The 20,418-nt window shown below is 37.8% G+C and overlaps 1 protein-coding gene across 1 annotated transcript in view; it reads right to left on the minus strand.

The window, feature by feature from the left end:
* Positions 1-879: 879 nt before the first annotated feature.
* The window catches only part of LOC103267277 (laminin subunit alpha-2), a 443,000-nt gene continuing 423,461 nt past the window's right edge, over positions 880-20,418 (minus strand). The window contains exons 52-56 of the mRNA XM_008064880.1: positions 14,970-15,108; positions 12,950-12,961; positions 8,719-8,839; positions 6,085-6,252; positions 880-1,032 (exon numbers count right to left, since the gene is read on the minus strand). Of these exons, the coding sequence (XP_008063071.1) occupies positions 880-1,032; positions 6,085-6,252; positions 8,719-8,839; positions 12,950-12,961; positions 14,970-15,108 (593 nt within the window). The remainder of the gene's footprint in view (positions 1,033-6,084; positions 6,253-8,718; positions 8,840-12,949; positions 12,962-14,969; positions 15,109-20,418) is intronic.

Genomic DNA, 20,418 nt, shown 5'->3' on the forward strand with positions numbered 1-20,418 from the left:
TTTTCAGTTCTCTTCTATGTCTTCATTGTAACAAATGGATTTCTGGCTTGGAGGTCGGAGGCCCTGAAGTCTCCGGGCTTCTGTTTTCTTTCTCTAATTGTTCTTCTAAGCTAATTACCTCTCTGAGTTGTCATACAACATTTTGATGAAAAATATGGATGACTTTCCCAATAAAGTAAGTATAAAGCATTGCTGCATTCTAAAGAAATGAGAAATCAGTTTGTGCCTTACTAAGGCCGATTCCCTGGCTCAGGGTTGGGGGTTAGCGCACTGGTGGATTTGTAGAGAGGCAGCCTCTGTGCGCTGATGTTAGGGCAGCCATTTTCCTTCTCTCCCTTGACTCTGTTCCCTCAAGAAGCCACTCTGCAGGGATCTCGTACACCTTGGGCAGGGGGACAGGGATAAGGCCCGCACTTAACAGGCTCAGTAGGTCCTACAGCTGCTGCCACACTCTGTATGGGTGACAGGTTTTGAAGCAGCTGCCGTTAACTGCTTTGGAACCTGAATGAAATGGCAGCTGCCAAAGTCTGCTGGCTCCAGCTGGGTAATTCCGTGCGTTTCACTGTGTGCAAACCTTCTTTGAAAAGTGAATATTTAAGAGGGGCGGAGGGAGGGATTTTTCTTATCTATAGCTTCTGAGGATGCATTTGGTTTTTCCAAAGGTGGAGAGAACTGCACAGAATACAAATGTTAACAGCAGAACTCTGAAGGGCTCAGGCAACTGACATCCCCGGAGTATGAAATGAAGAGAGGAGGAAATTAAGCTGCCTTATCGTTCTGTAGTGCATAAGGATGTCCACACACAGAGGGTCAGGGAGAGACTGAGGCTAGCAAAGGAAGTCTGTGTGAGTTATAACAATAAGTACTCCAGTGCTGCTATTACCCTCTGGTTCTCTCTACATGAACCGAATGTTCTCTCCCATCATGAAACAGACTCGGCTCTGGTTTGACGACAATTTTCCTCATTGTTCGTGTCCCCGTGGAGAGATGCACTTCCAGACGGCCCTTGTTGAGGAATATTGCATAATAGGCCTGCAACAGCAAACAGGTATTGAAGGTTAAACAGAAATCTCATTGGTGACTTTATCTTTAGAGAATACCTGACATACCGCAGATTCATCTGCTCTGAGATCTTACTTGAGAAGTTAAGACACAACATTTTCCTAAACAGAGGTTTTAAAGCAGTTAAACGTGTCTTTTACATCATATACCGCTTTTGCTTGTTAGACAATCTGGAAAGTGGACCTATTAACATAGTGGGTCCCCGCAAATCAGGCTTGTGATGCTAAAAGTAGCAGCTGTGCCTGCATTGGCCCTTTAACTTACAAAAGCCATCAGGAGTAGGAGGCAAAAGGTGTCAACAAAATCCCTCTCCCTTGTGTCCACAAACGGACAGTGAGATTCTGGGAAGCTGGTCCGACTCTCAACCTCAATGGCATTTCGAGTGTTTAGACTTCCAATTTGTTCCACGAGCTGATGGACTAGATTGCTATCACAGGCATGTAACTTGTCTCCCACATTTAGAAAGAAGGAAGACAATTTTTCATCCACAAACACGCTTGCTTGCTTCTTGCTACAGTTACTATAGCAACCAGTAAGGTTTTGATATCCCATTATGAACCCTGGGGAGCTGAAATGCAGTCCTTGTCCCCAACACCGAAGCCACACCGTCTCCCTTTCTTCTGGAGCAATGGGACACCTGCTGCACAATGACCGCTTGGTCTTCTGTGAGTCCTCTATGCTGATGGAGAGGCATTTGATTAAACCTCATCATGTCTCCGGTAATTTGCCAAACCATCAGTGAGGCTACATGTCAACAACAAAACATCCTGAGAATCTTGATTAGCGTTCACCATCTGTCAAAGGGGCAACCACAAACTACCCCCTCAATTTAAAAATTTCTGGCTTGGTGCGGTGGCTCTTGCCTATAATCCCAGCACTTTGAGAGGCTGAGATGAGGAGATTGCTTGAGCCAACGGGTTCAAGACCAGCCTGGGCAACTTGGTGAGACCTCATCTATACAGTAAATCAAAAATTAGCCAGGAGTGGTGGTGTGTGCCTATAGTTCCGGTTACTTGGGAGGCTGAGGCGGAAGGATCACCTGAGCCCAGTGGATCGAGGCTGCGGTGGCCATGAGGGTGCCACTGCACTCCAGCCTGGGCGACAGAGCGAGAGACTCCAACTCAAGAAAAAAAATATTCTTAGCTGATTGCTTTGATATCTCAAACCCATTTGACAGAAAACAATCAGAGATAACACTATGGGTATCAAAACTGTTAGCGTTAGAATATAAAATGTGAGGCTGGGCTCGGTGGCTCAGCCTGTAATCCCAGCACTTTGGGAGGCTGAGGCAAGAGGATTGCCTGAGTCCAAGGGTTCGAGACCAGCCTGGGCAACTTGGCGAGACTTCGTCTCTGCAATAAATAAATTTAAAAAATTAGCTGGGCGTGGTAGTATGTGCCTGTGGTTCTGGCTACTTGGAAGGCTGAGACAGAAGGATAGCAGGAGTCCAGTGGTTCAATGCTGGGGTGGCCGTGAACGTGCCACTGCACTCCAATCTGGGCAGCAGAGTGAGACTCCTCAAAAAAAAAAAAAGAATATAAAATGTGTCAATTTAACCAGCATTTGTTCTACACCAGACATGAACAATTTTTCATTGTTTCCTCTTTCAGGCGCATTTACTATGAGATTTTAAAACTATACATATTCATTATTATAAAATGTTGAAACATGAAAATGTTATTTTTAACTTACTTTATACTACGGTACTTAATATTTTCTTAGTTTTAGTAGAAACATGTTTTATTATAAGAACTATTCTGAAAGCTGGTGATTCATGTCTTGTTCTATAGCCCTGATGAGGAGAAATTTGGAGATAGTAGGCAGTGTTTAATTATTTGGCAATGACCAAGGAGTCAAATATCCTTTAGTGGAAATCTATTTCAGAATGTTTTATATGTTCCTACTATTATAACTAGTTTATCATTTGTAATAGCGTGAAAATAACTTTTTCAGAATTAAAGGATACAGAATTTAAGAGAGCATTTATATTTTATATTTATTCCATGCTTACTAGATACAGTGAAAAGTGAAATAATGCTTTTTTCCTCTATTCTTCAGGGATATTTTTATTATGACTACTGGATACATTCCTCACAAATAAGTGACAGACATGAAAGTGGTGAAGCTATGGTAATACTATAGAGTAAAATGAATACCTGTGAATCTACCACCCAATTTCTGAATCAGTACTATTGTATCGCCTGTGAGTTTCTTTCTTATTTCATCTCCCTGCTTCTCTGTCTCAGAGGTAACCACTAACGTGGATTTTATGTTTGTCATTCTTTTGCTTTTTAAAAATTATTTTTGAAAATTCACATATGTATCTGTAAACATTTAGTGTTATACTTGAAATCTATAAAAATGGTATCATATAGTGAATAGAAAAGAAATAGAAACGAAATATGCACTACATACTATATGATACCATCTAGTATGTATATTTAGTTGTAATTTATTCCTTTTTCCTATTGCTTACTGTCCCATTTTGCAAAAATACCACAGTTTGCTTTTCCGTTGTGGATGAACATTTGTGTTGTTTCTGGTTGGTCTATTATAAAGAATACTGCTATAAATATTCTTGTATATGTCTCATTGAGCACATGTGCAAGAGTTTGGGTCTACACCTAGGAGTGGAATTGCTGGCTTACAAAGTATGCACATGCTTCCACTTTACAGGATGGTGCCAAATTGCTTTCCAAAGTGGCTTATATAAATTTAGTCTTTCCACCAGCAGTGATTAAGAATTCCCTCTGGTTCATGTCTTTCCAATACTTGGCATAACAATATTTCTTAACGTTTTAACATTCTAGTGGCTGCAAAATCTAGTGTGGTTGAAAATAACAAATGAGGGGGCCATTGACAAATGGGTCAAACATGTTTTCTCTTCTGTGAAATGTGTGTTAAAGTCTTTTGCCCATGTTTGTATATGTTTTTGTTTTTTTCTTATTGGTTTGTAATTGTTACTTTTTGTATCCAGCTTACTATTTTTCCTGTGGGCTATATGTACTAAGCTGAGCCTTGTGTTTTGTGTTGTGTGATGACCAAAGAATTAATTTTGATGCAAATTTACTTATAATATTGTTTTGCTTGTTCAATTTTTTTCTTTCCATCTTTAAAACTTTAATTTATTGAGAATTTATTTTTTGGTTTGAGAATTTATTTTTTGGTAGAAATTTGGTTTCTTTTTTTTCCCTATATGAATAATAAATTGCTCTGGAATCATTTTCCTGAACAGTCCACTGTTTTTTAATGATCTGCAATGCCACCTATTGTCAAATGATGTTTCCATTTATGTTTGGGTAGATTCAGGGTTCTCTGCTCTGTTCCACTTGCACCCCCATGGATTAACACCACATGACTACTGTACAATACTCTGCCTTCTAATGGGCTGATATCTGGTGAAAAAGCCCTATCATCTTATACTTCTATTTCAGGAACTTCTTGTGTTTTTCATCTTTGATATAAATTTTAAAATAAATTTGTCATGATTTACAAAAAATAAGGTAATATTTTTATTGAAATTGAATCTACATATTAACTTCGGGAGAACTGGCATATTTTTAATAGAGTCTTTTTTCCCCCCCATTAACAGGTTGAATATTTATTTATTGTGGAATACGTTAATGTCTTTCAATACAATTTTATAATTTTCTCCATATGGGTTTTATGTCCCTTTGTTGTACTTATTCTTAAATTATATTTGTTTTTATATTATACCTGTACTATACTTACTTGCTCTCTTTTATTGCACTGGCTAAGACAAGTGCAGTTAAAATAATCATCTGTTTCTTGGGCTTGATTTTACAACAAATGTTTATAATGTTTTCCTATCAAGAAAACTTGTTAGTTTAAAAAATAAAGATGGCTATGAAAGTTCCTTTTTCTTAGTTTACTAAATATTTTTTTAAAAATCATAAACGGGTGTTTAATTTTACCAAGTGTTTTTGCTATATCTATTGAAATGATTATATGATTTTTAGGTTTTCTAATATTAAACTACCCCAGTATTCCTGAGATAACCCAAGTTACTCATGGTCACACATATTTGGATTCTATTTGCTCATATTTTGTGTAGGCTTTATTTTTTTTTTAGGGAAAGAAATAAGATTGATTACATAATATTATTGATTCCTAAAGGTTACATCCAAAAATCACCTATAATTACAAATAACACAACCTGATTTACAAGGGTGCATGCATAATTAAGGACTATTTGTAAAGCATCCCATTGTTTTGATCATGAAAAACTAATTCTCATGAACCTTTTCACTGGGTAACTAGATTAAATGGAAAATTATATTTAAAAAAATACAATTCAAGATATTAAAGGAATACCATGGCAGTAAAGAGCTATGGTGCCTAAATCTGGGCAGTTGACTCTTTTAACAGAATCAAATGGACAGGGGATATAAATGCTCAAGTTCAGGTCATTACAAAGTAGATATTAAGGCTTTATTTTAACATCTTTGAGTGTTATTGGGCTATATTCATTCATGCCTATGTTAGTTGTGATCCATTTGCTTTCTCCAACCCCAGGTCTACTTTCTGCCTTTCTCGGTGTCCATAGAGGATGGGAAACGTCTGGCTCCAACAGATTGCATCACCTTGGCTAGTGCAACTGGGAAACTGATCTTAGAAGTTATTTAAATTTAAATTTAAGGACTCCTAGTCAGATAGCTACAGATCTGGTAAGAAATTAGACTTAGAGACAATAAAAAAGTAATATAATTTGAAAATATTTTAAGCTTTCCTCTTTATATATGCACATGTTAAACCAATATGAAATATAGGTTCAAATACAAGGTTGACTCTGCCTCTGGAATTAACCAACAGGAAAATTCCAGAGAAGACAATTGTCCTGAGAAGATGACATGAGAGAAACAGGAGGCTAGCATGGATAAAGGAAATGTTGAGTCTTCACTAGCCGAAATGAGAGGAGAAATAAATGATGTGAACCTAAAAATATAAGGTTCCTTATAGAAGCATTCGGAACAATGCATTATTTATTAGGTGTGAGGGTACCTGTCCAGTCTGCCTTCGCTTTCTCCTCGGTGCCCCTCCACTTCCCAAGAGGATGATACCGGACTCATTCTTGGTGCTGAAGGACAGGTTGATTTCTGTTCCTACTTCAATTGGCACAGGGGAAAGCTCCACAAAACCAGGCTTAGGGAAGCTAACTGTGTAAACATTCTGTGGGTAAAGGGAAGAAGAGTAGCAATCATTAGATATTATAATTTAAATTAATGTTTCCATCTCACTCACCCTTCCCAATGTCCTTCATGTGACTCTGAAGTACGCTGTGGTTTCAGAAAGAAATGGAAACCCACAGTTACTTGGAAAGCTTAAGAGCTGTTGAAGGAGTATCATTTCTAGTTATAACACCACATATTCTGAGCAGTCTGGGTTACAATAAAAATTATGACCTATGTTTTTATTCTAGAACTTTTGATTTAAAATATAGATTATCATTTTTTTTTTTTTTTGGTTTAAACCAAGGGCTTAAACCAAACTGATACACAGTTGGGTACATATCTATAAATCTCCCCAAGACTCTCTTGAAAACACTATAATTAATTTCTTGAATACACTATCAATTAATTGTTTATGTTTCACAGGTGAGTACAACCATGATCTATGTCTGCATTCTTCCTAGTAATAAGCCCAAGGTAAAAATGTTCTCTGTAATCAAATGTATAAATATACCCCAGAATAATTTTTTAAAAATCAGATAAAATCTAAACCTTAAAAAAGTAAACCAAATATTTTATAGTCTAGTGTTTCTTTAAAATTAAAACGATACCATTGACTTTGCTGATTTTAAAATGAAAAGTTACATTTAAAACAGTAAAAAAGGGTAAAAGGGAGACAATCACCCCTCCCCAATCCTAAAGCTGTACAAAAGCATGTAGTTTTCTGTAATTCATTCATTCATTTTCTCCTTCACAGACTTGTCCTCTTCTTATTTCCCCCTTCCTATATTTAAACTGAATCTTGATAGACAAGTTCATTTCTAGTGTCTGTCTTTACTTACATATGTGTAGGATCTCTCTCTGTCAGTAAACAAAGACCGTCATTATTTTTAAAGGCTGGAGGACTTTTCACTTTGTATGACTGTACCAGCATTTATTTAAGCAAGCAAGTTAGGAATTAAAGTGCTTAAAATATTCATTTTTAAAGCCCTGGATTTTGCTGGAGTAAAAGTAAGGAATCCTGTAATGTGGGCTATTTTTCCCCTACAATGTTTCAAGCTTAGTTATATGACATGAGTTGGTAAAATGTATAATCTATTTTCGATTCCAATTTTCAAATCATGGAGTTTTAGATAGTTCAGATAAAACTACTGTGCAGACTTTTCAATATTTATCCACATCAAATTTCTGCCTTATATCCTACTTGCAAAATAATTCCTGGTTACTGAAAACTGCCTTTATAGAATCATCATTTCCACACAGAGAAGCTATTCATTTTCTGGACAGTTTTCCATCCCCATGCATATATCTTTTGAATGTGGATGAGACTTAGGCTTTGAAGATTAAAACTCTCAATAACGTTTTCTTTAAGAAGCCAGTATGGATCCTTAGAGTTTCAGTTCTTTGTGTATTTCCTTTTCCCTTATTTTCAAGCTGCTCAAGGTGGGCGTCTGCTGCCAATTCCAAATTGAGTCTGTAGCTATGAACAATGAAGACCCTGAAAGTTCTTTCTAGACTTTAAAATTCATTGCCTAGGTGGTGTATTCACTTTTTTTCTTTCACCCCATTATCCATTTTCCTGAATTCTACTGGAGTGCTTTAAGACAATTCTAATTGAAGGAAGTAGCCAAAATGAATAATTGTACCATAGCAGGGTGATTAAAATCTATAAGTATAACATACTTAACATGTTTTTTTAAAAAACAAATTAATCAGTGTTGCATTCCCATTAAATTCTTTTTCACATTGGCCACTGACCATTGGCTCTTGCTATAGATATTTTAAGAGAACAGAGCTATGACCTGGGTCTTTCTCATACATGGGTCAGTCTCGATTGAACAGTCAGTGCAAAATAGTCAAGTAGAATCTGGGGGCTGCTAGGCAGCTTTAGCAACAAAGAGATACCGAAGGTACCAGCGGACAGGCAACTTCACAGTCATGTCAAATGCAAGTCTTGGCAGAGCTAGATGTCTCAGGTCCCAGGCTATGTTATTACAAAGACAAGAGGGCTAGAATCCAAAGTTGTAGGTGAGATTCTATGCACTAATGACACACTAATGCTTGCTGTTTGTGTAAACTCCAACACACTTCAGAAAAAGATTAAGCTTGCTAATAAAATTACATACAATATATAAAGGTTAAAAAAAACTTAAAATAGATGACAAGCGTGATGAAAAAGAAAAAGTACTATTGGAAAGGAAGAGAGAAACAGAAAAGAGATTAATATTAAAGATAAATATGTTGAAGGGCTATACACTTGGGAAGTTGGATTACAATTTTGGATCTTCATAATACCATTCATTTATAGAATTCTTCAATCTTGCTTTATCATTCATGCATAGCTAAGATTAGGGTTAGTAGAAATCTGAAATATATCAACAAAAGACTGATCCCTGAAAAAGCTGCTACACTGAGTCAGTGAAATATGATATGAATGCGTTTAGGGAGCCATTAAAAACAGACCAACCTCAAGGGAACACCCTTTGGTAACGCCAACATAATCAGGGCTACTGAGTATATTGTATGGAGTTCTTGAGATTTCAATATCTTTGAGGCAGCCGGCATATTTCTTCAGATTTACTTCTGGCCTGTTGAATAGTCAAACGGAAAACAAAAGCAATATCATGATGATGAGGGTGGAGCAGTGTCTGACTCCTGGAAGAAAGTCTTGTAAAGCAGACACAGGCGGGTACACGCCTATCACACTGTGCACACGTGTAACCAGCAAACTCGGCTTTCTATGATCTACTGGTTGATCGAAGTGGATGTCAATACCACCCTGTGGAAGGAGTCTTTGTGTAGTTCTTCTCCTCTTTAAAGATAATCTCACTCAAAGCATTTAAATATAAGGTACAGGAATTAACTGACTTCTTATTAATGTTTCATACGTGTAAGGAAATAAATGCTTCTTTTTTCACCAAAGAGGTAACTGTGTAGACAGCATTATCAAACTACACATGAAAAAATTTATAAAAATCTTGCTCAAGAGTTAGGAAACAAATCTGGAAATGTTGACTCTGAAAAGAAAATACTTTTTTTTTCATTGAGACTTTTTGGTAGGTAGCTGAAGAATGCAATGATATGATATACTTCTTCAAAGCTTTTAAGTAAAACAAAGTTCAAGAAACATTCTTTTGGATTACATCGTCTAAAATCAGATATTATAAAATTGGGTTTATAGATTGATCCCAGAGTCTGTATCCTATAGTATAACAATAAAAAGTAAAGTAAATGCAAAAAACATACAGTTCATTTTTCTAATGAAGCTGAAAAATGGCTTCTTTACCCAAACTACACGTGAATGTTTATTTTTTGCTCACTATTTCTTAAAATGGGGCAAATGTGTCAGGAGATTAGAAAATGAAATCCTTGCCCTTGAGTCCAGATGTTGCTCTGGCTTATTATGTGACATTATGCAAGTGATCTGACTCTTCTAAGACTTGGTGTCCATATATGTGAAGTGGGCATGATAATAATAATAATAGTATCTGCATGATCAAGCTGTAAAGTTTGCACAAATTAATGAGCAGCATAGCATACAATACATGTTCAATAAGCATAAACTAGCAAGTTGTCAGTGACGATGATGATTCTTTATTTTTAACAGTGCTGTCCCAGAGAACTTTCTGTGATGATGGATATATTCTGTTTTTGCACTGTCCAAATCAGTGGTGACAAGTCACATGTGGGTATTGGGATTTAAAATGTAGCTTGTCCAACAGGGTGCCTGAATGAAACGTAATTGTACACCTAACCCTTAACTGTACCCCACAAAACCATAATAAAAAATACTGATTAATGAAAAAAAAATGTAGCTTGTCCCCAAAAGAAAATATTTATTGTTATTTAATTGTATCTAATTTACAGTTAAATAACCACTGTGGCCAGTGGCTACTATACTGAACAGTAAAGGCATATAGGAGCAAAAAAGACAATTCTTCTTTTCTTTTCTTTTTTTTGAGTTGGAGTCTCACTCTGTTGCCCAGGTTGGAGTGCAGTGGCACGTTCATGGCCACCCCAGCGTTGACCTGCCGGGCTCCAGTGATCCTTCCGCCTCAGCCTTCCAAGAAGCTGGAACTACAGGCGCACACTACCACGCCTGGCTAATTTTTGATTTCATGTAGAGATGAGGTCTCACCAAATTGCCCCAGCTGGTCTCGAACCTGTGGGCTCAGGCAATCCACTCACCTTGTTTATGTGGTATTATTAAGCATCTGTAAAAACTGTCCAATCGAGTTGGGCACGGTGGCTCAGCCTATAATCCCGCGCCTTTGGGAGGCTGAGGTGAGTGGATTGCCTGAGCCCGCAGGTTCGAGACCTGCCTGGGGCAATTTGGTGAGACCTCATCTCTACAATAAATCAAAAAATCAGCCGGGCGTGGTAGCGCGCGCCTGTAGTTCCAGCTACTTGGAAGGCTGAGGCGGAAGGATCGCCGGAGCCCAGCAGGTCGAGGCTGCGGTGGCTGGGAGCGGCCACTGCACTCCAGTCTGGGCGACAGAGTGAGACTCCAACTCAAAAAACCCCCCAAAAACCCCCCAAAAAACTGTCCAATCGATACCAAAATATTGTACTTGATGGGGCAATGATCAATTCTCTCCTCATTGTCCTGTGATGCCAAGTTTCCCTTTTGAATCTTAATGAAAAGCACATGGCATGAGAAAAAACAGGTGGGAAAGCAAATTAGATCCTGGCAGTGTGTATCAGGTGATTTATTTCGTGTCAGATATTTGTTCTGTTTTCCTCCCACCCCTTCTTTCTGTAACTTTGTTTCTACTGGTAATTTCCTCTTGTTCCTAAGGTTTTCCTTTTGTTCAGGAAGAACGTGCCCAACTGGAGTGAGGATCTTGTTTGCATGTTCCTTGTAAAAAGCCAAGGGACTGGTGATTTCCATTCACAGTGTTCACTTGTCCTCATGGCTTCCTTTAAGGGCAGGCCGATTTATCACATTTCTTTCGGAGGTCCTGTCAATAAAGTATATCACGCCTGCAAGTTATGTGGTTCCTTGTTTCATGAAAATGCAAAGAGCCATTTGAAAATATAACAATTGAACAAGCTTGATATTATGAAAATCACAGAGGATACAGAGTCAAATGTGATGACCTGACTCCTAATGGTAACCACAGAGCTCTGTTTCTTGCAGCTCACCAGTCAAAGGCAAAGCTACACAGTGCCACCTCAGAATGTTATTAACATGTTTCCATGAAAGCCAACCTCTGCCTTTTGGCCACCTCAGCACAACTAATTTCACAACTGTAGCATGATCAAAGAAATTGTGGTTTATTTCTCCCCCACTTTCATTTCTACATAGTTTAGCTTTTCATATTAAGGATCTGGCCTTCGCTTTAAAAATTTCTTTGATCAGTTCAGCTTCATTATCTCCTTTCCAGAAATTTGGCACAGCTGGGCTTTGAAATGCCCAAACATTAGGCTTTAGCTCTCGTCAGACTGTGCCAGCCCCGCACACCAGCCGTTCACAGAGGCCTGCGGCTCACAGCCTTCATGCTAATGCCTGTCTGCAAGTAAGAATTTAAATGCTCCTGAAAAGCTAGAGGAACTGTCCACAAACTTCTTCACCATTAACACAAACACTTGCTGTAAATATAGTTCTTTGCAGAGATTCCTTACATCGGGCTCTGTGGCTCATTTTATTTTATTTTCAAAAATTCATTAATTTTAAAGATATGGGCTACAATTCAGGATTAGGTGTGCAAATGGTCATTGTACAGCTAAAGTTTGGGTCTGACTTTGGTCCTCACTTTGCCTGGTTTGAGATCAGGTATACTTATTGATGAAGTGTGTCCCCCACCTCCCCTGGCAGTGTCCTAATACTGCCAATCCCTTTCTTATAGTTTTATGATAATTGTTCAGGGTCCGCTTATGAGTGAGAACATATGGTACTTAGTTCTTTGTTTCTGTGATAGACCGTTGAGTATGCTAGACTCTAGATCCATCCAAGTTGCTGCAAAGTCCATAATTTTGTCCTTCTTTATGGCTGTGTAATATTCCATCACGTATACGCATGCATGTTTATTGCAGCACTATTCACAATAGCAAAAACATGGAACCAACTATGCTGCCCATTGAAAATAGACTGAATAAAAAAAATATGGTACAGATACACGATGGAATATCATGCAGTCTGTAGCTAATTTTAAATAAACAATGGCAATAAATAAGCAGCTTTGACGAGAGACGCAAAGACCGTGTCAACATTTGCATGTTTGCACCCTGCAAAAAGCAACAAGGCGGTGGTAAGCATTTGAGAGCACAAATTGATTGTTCAGCAGACAGCATGGTACTAGAGAGGCCAGAGCCTGGGGTTGAACCCAAGAGACCGCTTTGCTCTGTTCCCCAGAGCAAGACTGTGTCCCAAAACGTGACCAGTTGTGCTTTGAGTGAGTGCTGCTGGTCACTAGAAGTACTGTGCACGGGTGGCTAAACAGATAAGCAGAGCGAGTCTATCATCACTGCAGGTGAGACAACTGAGATTGCAGCCCAGCTGATGGTGGGTAAGCAGCAGCGTCTTTGCCAGTGAGAGGCACCATGAGCAGTCTCTCAGAGCACACAGCTTGCTCACGAATCATACGATGAACCAGCAGCATGGGTGTCACTCTGCTTCTGCACGGCTGCTTTAGCTAAGAAGCCACAGTCACCCAACCCATGCACTTGAAGAAGACATGCATAAATTTAAATTTTACCTTGCTTTCATACTAGGTCAAAGGAAAGAGGGGGAAAAAAAGCAAAAATGATTTACTTATCATTGCACTTTCATTTAGTAAAATAGACCTTTAATCATCAATCTTAAAAAAAGTCATTTCAAAGAAAAGAGATGCAAACAAACCTGACGGAACAGAAAACAGACATATGCCCTTAACTGCAGTGAAATTAGAATTCAGATATGGCCACTGCTCACACTATTCCCTTGGAAAATTTTTATTTTGCAATATGAATTTGAAGTACTATTTTTATCAACCCAATAAATGGGAAAAGTACGAATGTTGCTATTCTGTAGTATTTATGAGTAGCTTATAAATATTGCCTCTCAAAGAGCTTATGCTTGATAATATATGTAAAAATAATTTGTTTACTGTAAATTTTGCATTTGCACAATATGATTGCTTTGAAATAATGTGCTACACTATAGCAATATTATACTGTAATTATGAAATGCCACACTGAAAGAAAAAACAGCTCAGTGATAAAGATTCACTAGGTATATAATCTCTAAACCAACTAAGACAGAAACCCTTTTCTATGACGTTAACAGGTACACCTTTGCAGATAATTCCTAAAAACCAGTGTTTGATAATTAAAATAATCACTAGAATAAATAAAGCTAAGTTTGGATAGCCTTATTTGGGCTGAATTTAATTCAGTCAATAGAGTATAGTTGCAAACAAAATCTTAGATTTGAACTACTACTGGATACCTCATATTTAGTGTGGTGCCCATCACATAGTAGATGCTCAACAAACACTTGTTGAATGACTGCTTGATAAATGGATTTCCAAGTAATGACTGTCACTATTCAAATACATTTCATTTGTAATGATTTTTTCTGACTTGATACTTTAAATCTATATTCCTAACACAATGCATTATAATGAATGCAGAGCCAACTCATTTGCACTACGAAGCTCATCAATTTACACCCCTGAAAACCTGGTAATTAGATAGTTGCTTGGCTTATGAATTTAGATTGGGGAGAAGAGGAAATCGACCTGCACGCTAGCTGTCATAAAATGAGACTAAAGTTCCATTGCTCATTTGGGAAATTTGGCAATAACTGACCACCCAAATGGAGTGGTCTACCCAGCTGAAAAAAACATTTTTCAGCTATTGGTTTTTTTCCAAAGATATTCTGTCTTTTCGGAGTAGAAAAACCTATACAGGACTCTTATAACCGTGAAAAACTACCAAACTGATTAAATACAACAAAACAAAAAATTAAAAACAGGGTCGTCTGTATTTGTAATAAATTCTTATAGTTTAACCAAATCAATGAATCCCATTCTAACTTAATTCAGTGATCATTTCTTGAGCTCCAAGTACCCTATAGATTTTCTTATGTTTTATAAACAAGCAGAAAATTAACTAAATACCACCCAAAATATTTTCTGACTTTTTTTAGTTACTTTATTTTTTGAACGAACTTCATTATGAGGCAAATATGTCTCCCCATGCTGCTAGCAAAAAAGCATATGTGAAATTAAAAAAAAAAAGTTGGCATGGGCATAAGAACAACTAATATAGCTCTCGTATTAGGCATATGGGGAAGTTCCAATACACCATTACGATGCTAATGCTTGGCAGTAAAATAGGTTATACTCACAGTATCTTGAAACACTGACTAATTTTCAGAACACTAAGCAATGTCAGAGTGCCATTATCTCCAGTGAATGTGCAAAGAGAACAGCAATTACACAATCCACATTCAACTCTGGCTTCTACCTTTAATTACTTTCATAATTCTTTTCAGCAGGTGCATATGAGGGAAACAGTGACTCCAATCCATCTCTTCAACAAAGATGTCAAACTAATCCTTTGCTTTCTAAATCCTGCTGTTGTTCTAACATGCAACATGGTTTTTTTGACGAGGTCATTCAGCAGCTAAGGGTTCTATGACATTCCTACTGTAATTAAACTTCAGAACTCTAGTGAGCACAGTGGCCATTTAATTAAAACTTAATCCTTAGCTTTACATATACACCAAATTACCTCAAATTTCTCAGCGTTGGCAGGCCACCAAAATATATTTTGTCATCTGCTTTCAAGTCAAGACCAAAGTTGTTTCCAGAAGACAACGTTGCCATGTTCTCCTCCTGGTTAGTATCTATGTCTACAATGGATATGTTGGCTATAAAGGAAGATAGAGAGTTTAACAATTTATTTGAGTATCATTAGCTGTATCTATATTACCACTGTTACTTCAAGATAATTTTAAATTTAATTCTAGAATCAACGTTGACTGTCTCAAGCATTCAACCTATGCTTAGCCATTTGCTGACTGCAGAAACAACAATAACATCGATAAAATACATCATTAAACAATCTACAGAACAGCATGAAAGCAACAGCGGATGAAGGCAAGCCAATAAGGACAAAAGAGAGAAATTTAGAGGGACATTAAAGGTCCATTTGAAATAGTTTTCTATACTATAGATAAATAGTTAGAAAATAAAGCAAAATAAATAATTAAATGTTAACCAAGATATCTAACTATATATCGGGCATTCATTAGAAAGTTGCATCTGTGGCTCTTTCTGTAAATTTCACGATCCATGTAACTTCCGGGTGAGGTGCCCCTGCAAAGAAAACATGACTCACTTTGTAATGTAGTCGTACATGGAAGTGGAGGGATGAGGATCTTTGGTTCTGCAAGATGATGCCACCCAGATCCACGGCACATGGCATTTCAAATTGAGATGCTCAGTGCTGTGAGAGAGGTACAGTTCTCCTGCCTTACTGCTTTTCTCTTGGGTCTCTTGAGGTATTTCTAATATGATGGAGATAAGAACTCAGGAATAGAAATAAGGAAACTTTTTCTATTCCCCTCTTTAAACTGCATTGTTTAGAAAGCAGATGGGAACTCCTTATCTTGTTGATTTCCTCTCCTCCTTCTTAAGGGTCATCCTAGGTTCTTTCTGAATTATATTTATTTTTTACCATAATATTTGCTTAGACCCAGTCTTTCGCGGCTTCATATACATTGCCGATGCATATTGAGACACTGGTTTATTAACATGACAGCTCTCGCCTCTAAATCCTTGCCTGATATAAGATCCAAATTCGCAAGGACTTGAAAATGGACATTTGAACCAATGGATTATGAGGAAATTTTTAAATGTTTACTTGAAATGCTAGTTTTTTGGATGCTCCTGGTTCAAATAAATGTTTGTGCCTTTTGCCTACTTTTTAATGAGGTTATTTTTTTTTCTTGTTCATTTGCTTAAGTTCTTTATAGATTCTGAGATTAGCCCTTTGTCAGACACATAACTTACAAATATTTTTTCCTGTTCTGTAGGTTGTCCATCACTCTGCTGATAGTTTCTTTTGCTGTGCAACAGTTCTTAGTTTAATCAGGTCCCACTTGTCAAGTTTTGTCCTTTGCTGCATTTGCTTTTGAGGACTTGGTCATGAATTTGTTACCTTGACCATTGTCCAGAAAACTGTTTCCTACTAGGATTTTTATGGTTTGAAGTCTTACAGATAGGTCGTTAATCCATCTTGAGTTATTTTTTGTATATGATGAGAAATAGGGGACCGCCTTCATTTTTCTGCATATGGTTAGCCAGTTTTCCCAGTATTACTTGCTGAAATGGGGTGTCCTTTCTTCAATGTTTTTTAAATCAACTTTGTTGAAAATCAGTTGGTTATAGGTGAGCAAAAGAAGACATACAAATGACCAACAAGTATATGAAAAAGTTTTACCATTAACTAATAGAGAAATGCAAATCAAAGCCACAGTGAGATACTATCTCACGCTAGTCAGAATGACTATTATGAATAAGTCAAAAAACGCTGGATGTTGGCGTGATAGTGGAGAAAAGGGAACACTCATACACTGCTAGTGGGAATGCAAACCAGTTCAATGCCTGTGGAAACCAGAGATTTCTCAAAGAACTAAAAACAGAACTACTACTCAATCCAGCAATCCCATTACTGGTTATATATCCAAAGGAACTCAAATTGTTCTACCAAAAGACACCTGCACTTGTATACTTATTGCAGCATTATTCACTATAGCAAAGACATGAAACCAATCTAGGTGCCCAGAATTGGTGGACTGGATAAAGAAAATGTGGGTATAATACACCATGGAATAGTACACAGCCATTATTAGAAAGAATGAAATCATGTCCTTTGCAGCGACGTGGATGCAGTTGGAGGCCGTTATTGTCAGTGCATTAATACAGAAACAGAAAACCAAATACTGCATGCTCTCACTTGTCTGCAGATACCCATGACCTAAAGATGAGAACAACAGACACTGGAGACGCCTAAAGTCGGGAGGAAGCAAGGGCTGAAAAACTATCCTTTGGGGACTATGTTTTCTCTTTGGGTGATCGGTTCAATAGAAACCCAAACCTCACCATCATGCAATATACCTATGTAACTAACCTGCACACATACCTCTAAAGTTCAAAGAAAATAAATATATGAATATGACAAACACTGGGCTACACAAATATTTTAATTTTTTGGCTGCTTAGATCTCTCAACATGTTAACATACAATACAATTCTTCAAGACAAGGATATAAAGCAAGAAGTTATTCCCAAATTTATTTGACTACGAAATATTATTATGTCTCCTCAACGAAACCTTTAGAATTAGTGCTCTTTGGAAGGCACAGAGGAATATCAAATCCCAAAATTCCTTTGTAGTTTATAACCCTACCATTCCAAAAAGATTTATCTTCAATAAAATCAAACATAATTGCTTTGTAAAAAAGGACCAAAATGAAATGCCTAAACCCATTCACACTTCAAATCCTCGAAGCAGACTTGAAAAAACAACAAAAACATCTAAAAAGAATAGCTGTCCTTAAAGATACATAGCAGGTTAATATTTTAAAATTTAATTACTTTCGTACACATATTTAATTACTTTCATACACATAACTAGTTTCATATGCATATATCTCCTTGACTAGACTGGTGACTAAAAGGAAATAGATTTATAAAACTGTTCTTAAAACTTTTTCATAAATATTCCTTTTTATCTAGATCAGCAAAGACATTTTCATATGAGACTGTTGACTGGAACATGAAAACAGTCTCTTTCTGCAGACCTGGTAGGTATTTTAATGGTGTCTGAAAATGAGATTCTGCTTTTCTATCACTGGCAAACCAGTGACTGGAGGTAGTTTTCCTCCTTATCCATGAGTGAATATATGCATTTTTAGAAATCATTCTAAGAAAAACTGATTAAGGAGCAGGAACACAATTGAATTGAAATTCACTGGCCCAAGCGTTAACTGGCAGAGAGACCTAAGACGGTGTATTTTTACTGACTTAAAGGAAGGGTTTAAGCCGGGCTCGGTGGCTCAGCCTGTAATCCCGTGCCTTGGATGGCTACGGTGAGTGAATTGCCTGAGCCCATGGGGTCGAGACCTGCCTGGGCAACTTGGCAAGACCTCATCTCTACAATAAATCAAAAAATTAGCCGGATGCGGTAGCGCGCGCCTGTAGTTCCAGCTACTTGGAAGGCTGAGGCGGAAGGATCGCCGGAGCCCAGCAGGTCGAGGCTGCGGTGGCCGGGAGCGGCCACTGCACTCCAGTCTGGGCGACAGAGTGAGACTCCAACTCAAATAAAAAGGAAGGGTTTAGCTCTAACCGTGAGTGATAGTGAAGAAGTAGTTTCTCCTAGGAAATGCTAGCACTCACTTTTATTTCTTGCCCTATTTCTTTTCCTTACAGAAAAAGGAAAGTAAGTTATTAACACAGAATTTCAGAGTTGATGAATTTAGACATCATTGATGGGTAAGCAGGGAAGATAAGGGTTTTATTAAATAATAGACACAGAATAGGGACTTAACAAGTATTTTATAATCGATGCTGAGCCATCAAAAGTGAATTGTTTTTACTTTGGTAATTCTTTCTTTTTTCTCTCTCTCTGAATCCACTGATAATCTAAATAATTCTCCTCAACCTTGTTTCCATATCAGTGCATTTGCAGGATGCGGCACACTTCTATTCGTCATGGTTCAACAAATCTCAAGGAAGATGGGGAATGCCCTCCTGAAGGATTGCACTTGAGAGGCAAGGGACAGTGCTCCTACAAACTAGCTCAAAATAATTCATGTAAAACAACTAATTTGATTACTGAAAAGAAGCAATGGCCCACATTGCCAGAGCCTTATTTCAGTTTCTGTCCCAACTACTCTGTGGACTCTGATCTTACTAAAGTCTTCAGGGACCTCCAGCCAAACCCAGTGAAGTCTTTTTGGTCCTTATTTTAAGCCATATGTATGTAGTGTTTGATGCTGTTACCATTTCCTTCTGTCGAGGAAATTTCTTTTGGCTTCCATAATACCAAGCTCTCTGGTGTCTTAATTCTTATTCTCAAATTTTGCCTAGGACTTATTTTTGAGCACTTCGAAAACGTTAATGGTCCCCAATCTCTTCTTGTGCCTACTTCTTGGGTTTTAACCCTCTGAATATGCTCAAGTTTTTTAAAATCTATTTATAGTATGTTGATGATTCCAAAACATGTATGCCTGGACCTGGTTTTTATGTAAAAATCCACAAATAACAGATAATAATCAAAATTAATTAATTAAAGTACAGATGATATTGTCACCTGCATTTTCCTTGAGTGCCTCAAACTAAACATTCTAAACCGAAAGGATTATCTTTCTACTCCCAGATCTGTATTACTTTTTTTTCTTCCCACTATTCATGTCTAATCATTCAACACCTTACCAATTTCTTCTCCTAAATAACTCTAATCTTTTCCCTTTTTTATTTTTACGTTAGAGTTGTGAGGTACATGTCAGGATTTGCTACATAAGTAAATGGCATGCAGGCGAACTTTGAGCTTCTAGAGAGCCCTGGGTCCCCGTGTCTGTTCTATTTTTCTTTTTCTTTTTTTTTTTTTGAGTTGGAGTCTCACTCCGTTGACCAGACTGGAGTGCAGTGGCCACTCCCGGCCACTGCAGCCTCGACCTGCTGGGCTCCGGCGATCCTTCCGCCTCAGCCTTCCAAGGAGCTGGAACTACAGGCGCGCGCTCCCACGCCCGGCAGATTTTTGATTTATTGTGGAGATGAGGTCTCGCCAAGTTGCCCAGGCAGGTCTCGAACCCACGGGCTCAGGCAGTCCATTCACCTCAGCCTCCCAAAGGTGCAGGATTACAGGCTGAGCCACCAAGCCCGGCATTTTCCAAACAGTTTTACTGAGGTGTAATTGACATCCTATGATTCGCCCCTACTTAGAGCGCACAATTTGACCACTTCTGAAATATGTATATCTGTGGAGTCATCACTACACTCAAGAAAATGAATATATCCATCACCCCCAAAGTTTCCTTACGCTTCCTTGTAACCCTGTCATCCTGCCTTTTGTGTGTTCCATCACAAGTAGCTTCTGTCTGCTTTCTGTGCTGTAGATTAGTTTGCATTTTATATGTGATTTTATATAAACGTACTCTTTTTTCTTTGCCTTA

This window comes from Carlito syrichta, unplaced genomic scaffold (assembly GCF_000164805.1).
Source record: "Carlito syrichta isolate Samal-C Ts95f unplaced genomic scaffold, Tarsius_syrichta-2.0.1 Scaffold308095, whole genome shotgun sequence".
Lineage (NCBI taxonomy): Eukaryota > Metazoa > Chordata > Mammalia > Primates > Tarsiidae > Carlito > Carlito syrichta.